The 3,622-nt window shown below is 24.8% G+C and overlaps 2 protein-coding genes across 2 annotated transcripts, besides 4 other annotated features; one reads left to right on the forward strand and one right to left on the reverse strand.

The window, feature by feature from the left end:
* Positions 1-408: a repeat region.
* A 19-nt stretch (positions 409-427) lies between these two features.
* Positions 428-466: a microsatellite.
* A 15-nt stretch (positions 467-481) lies between these two features.
* EDI_179400 (uncharacterized protein) lies at positions 482-1,099 on the forward strand (the record flags this gene model as incomplete). Its single annotated transcript, XM_001735497.1, has 1 exon — positions 482-1,099. One exon carries the CDS (start codon positions 482-484, stop codon positions 1,097-1,099), a length of 618 nt encoding a protein of 205 aa, XP_001735549.1.
* A 54-nt stretch (positions 1,100-1,153) lies between these two features.
* EDI_179410 (spindle assembly checkpoint kinase, putative) lies at positions 1,154-2,779 on the reverse strand (the record flags this gene model as incomplete). The annotated part of the gene is made up of 1 exon (XM_001735498.1): positions 1,154-2,779. One exon carries the CDS (start codon positions 2,777-2,779, stop codon positions 1,154-1,156), a length of 1,626 nt encoding a protein of 541 aa, XP_001735550.1.
* Positions 2,780-2,894: 115 nt separating this feature from the next.
* Positions 2,895-2,921: a sequence feature (AT_rich).
* Positions 2,922-3,240: 319 nt separating this feature from the next.
* Positions 3,241-3,622: a repeat region.

The following is a 3,622-nucleotide window of genomic DNA, read 5'->3' on the forward strand; positions in this document are numbered from 1 at the left end:
TTTGTATTTCTATCATTTCTTTTCTTTTATTTCTTATTTGTTGTTGTCTTTTATTATGGTATTGTTTATATCTGTGTTGTGTTTTATTATGTGAATTATTTGTATTATAATATTGATTGTTTCTATTTGAATTATTGATAAAATACTTATGATGATGAAAATGATTGAAGCGATGAGCGAAATGATTCATACCATTATTATTATAATTATTATGATAATTGTTATGGTGATAGTTATTATTATGGTAATGATTGTTGTGATGATTAATGTATTTCTGTCCATACAGATAATACCTGTTTTCACTCATTGTTCTATCAATTATATTTCATGGATGATATTGATTTCTCCTTCTTTTGTTATTGATTATTTTATAATTTTTGTGTTGTTTCCTGTAATGCTTCGGCATCTTTATACACTCTTATCAATTAACAAAAATAAAAAAAAAATTAAAAAAAGAAATAAAAATTTTAACACTTAAAAAATGCAAAGTGATTGGTACCCCAAATGTGATGGAATTGAACAAATCAAAAAAATTAAATATGCCAGTGTTCAAACCATTAAAACTGGTGTTTATGAAGGTGGGTTTCAAATTTGGGAAGGTGGTGATGATCTTTATAATTATGTTGCTCATCATATTGAATTGTTTAAAGGGAAAAAAGTATTAGAAGTTGGATGTGGACAAGCACTACCATCAGTATTATTAAAAAAACATGGTATTGAAGTTGATGTAGCTGATTATAATAATGATGTTCTTGAACTTACAAAATTAAATTTTCAAGTAAATGAACTTGATATCAGTAATGTAAAATTCATTAGTGGTGATTGGGATTTAATGGTAGAAGGGAAGTATGATTATATAATTGGTGGTGATGTTACTTATAATCCTGAATATCAACCTAAACTTGCTCATTTACTTTCTCGATTATTAAAAGAAGATGGTAAAGCTATTATTGCTGCTAAGGTTGTTTACATTGGAAATGGAGGAAGAATTGTTGATTTTTTTGAATTAATGAAACAACAAGGATTTGATTATCACTATGAACAAGTTAGTCATTCAGGTGTTGTACGACTAATTGTTACATTTACTCGTCTTCCATAAATAATACAACCTCAATGAATAAAACACATGCTAACTGAATTAAGATATAATAATTTAATGAACAAAGGTTATTTGTTTTAAACAATCAACAATAAACGGGTGAGTTTTAAATTGGTCCCATGTCATTCTTCTTTTCCTTTCAAAAACAATAAGTTTTTTAAGCAAATCAACAAGGAGAGCATATTCTTTCTTATTTTCTGTCCATAAAAAATCAATATTCTCACTTAGAAGATATCTTTCTTTAAGTTCATTTAATGAATTAATTTTGAAAGGAAATTGAAGATATATCAAGTAATACAAAACAATTCCTAACGAGTATAAATCACTATTATCATTGTACGTTTGTTGGAATACAATTTCTGGAGCAGCATATAATGGAGAACCAACTCCATATTCCATTTCTCTTGTAGCTTTCAAGGCAACACCAAAATCACAGAGTTTAATAATAATAGAAGGAAATTCATCGTAAACAAGAAAATTCTCTAATTTAATGTCACGATGAATAATACCAAATACAGAATGTAAATAAATACATGAAGATACAATTTGACCAAAAACAAGTTTGACTTGATCAAAAGATAGTCTATCATTTTTCATTACTTTTTTTGAAAGAAAATCACTTAAATTACCAAATTTACAATATTCTAATGCGATACAACTTCCATTCATTAAATAACTATTATTTTCACTTTTTCTATTATAGAGGGTGGAATAACCATAACATTTAATTATATTAGGATGATGACACATTTCCATAATTCGTTCTTCTTTTATTAAGTTATCACTTTTTTCATTAAAACTTTCTTTTAAAACAACTACTTTTCCACTACTCTTTTCAATACTTTTAAATATTGTTCCAAAACTTCCCTTACCAATTTCTGAAATAACATAATAATCATCTACAATTATTTCTTTCACTGATGATGAACTTTTCTTAGAAGAAATCCTTTTTATTGTGTTAGATACTTTTTCTAATTCACGTTCAAATTCAGTATAATTATTTATAGTTTCTATGATAGAACAATGGTTCACTTGTACTAAAGACATTAATGAATTAATACTCTCAAGTTGAAGGCGTGTGAGTTTTTTAGTCCGATCTTGACAATAACTACAATTATTTGGGATGTTGGATTGCAAGGGAGTAAGAATTGGATTAATAAATGCTAATGGAGTTAATTGTATTAAGGGAAATGGACTTGAATCAATTTCAAAGAGAGATATATTGAGTTGTTGATAATTAAGAGCTACTTTATGAATTAACGACTTATTTTTAAGAGTATTGAGTAGAGTAATAATAGTAGTAGAATGTAATTGTTTTTCACTTCCACTAATTCGAGAATTAGGTGAAAAGTATTCATTTAATTGAGGTTTAAGTGGGAGAGGAGTAAAAAGAATAAGATGTTCTATTTGATTGCTTCTAATGATAATGAAATGATTAATTGGAGAAATGCAATCATATATTTGGAATGTATCTTGATAGTACTCAACACATTTAAAAATCAATTTCTTTTCTTCTTCTGTAATTTTATTTAAATTAATGTCAATCATCATTCGTCTTTTTTTAATTTTCCATAATTCACAATACCTTTGTCTGATGCTAACACTTCTACAAGTGTAATAGGTATTCTCAAATATCACACCTTTGTCATATTTAAGCACAATCTCACTCATCTCATTCATTGTACAACTTCTATTATTTTTAAGTTTTGTCACCTCTTATCAATCTCTTTTTTCATTTATTCCATTTTTAGTATGATGTTAATAATCATTTAAATAATTTATGTGATATATCCAGATTTTTTATAAAAATTAAAAATAAAATGAAATATCTCAATTCTTACAAATAAACTGGAGAATAATTAATAAGAAAAAGAACTTACTTTATTTATTACTTCTTTTATTGTTTGCCTTTCTTTGGTTTTTTTCTTCAATTTCATAATTTTTATGAGTTGTTTATAAGAGTTTGATGACTTTACTTATCTCTATTTATCTTCTTCTATCATTTTTATATTCTACCAATTAACTCATTTATTTATAAAGACATCATCACTATCTATTATTTCACTATCATTTCTACTTTCTCATCCTTTCATTTTACTTTTATTAACTTATCATCATTTATTTATCATTTTCATTATCCCATTGTTCTTTTTTAATTGTATTTTCATTTATATTTCATTTTCATTTATATCATTATTATGTGATATTATCATTAATTATGATGAAATGTTTTGTTATTTCTTATTTTTTATTATATTCTATTTTCTTGTTTTTATTATTGTTATTTAAAACAATAAAAATGAAATGATGTTTATTAAAATAATAAATAAAATATAGTGTTATAAACGTGTATTTAAGTATTTAATCATCTGATTTTGATCTGATATTAATTAAATTAAAATGGAAGAGTTAATAAAAAAGAACACTCAATTCTTTAAAGAAGAAATAGAAACACTTCCAAATATTCAACAATCAATTGATGATACTACTAAACATTATCATTATTATTTAGGAAGTATAAAA

Source organism: Entamoeba dispar, genomic scaffold, assembly GCF_000209125.1.
Source record: "Entamoeba dispar SAW760 scf_1105229459213 genomic scaffold, whole genome shotgun sequence".
Classification (NCBI taxonomy): Eukaryota; Evosea; order Mastigamoebida; family Endamoebidae; genus Entamoeba; species Entamoeba dispar.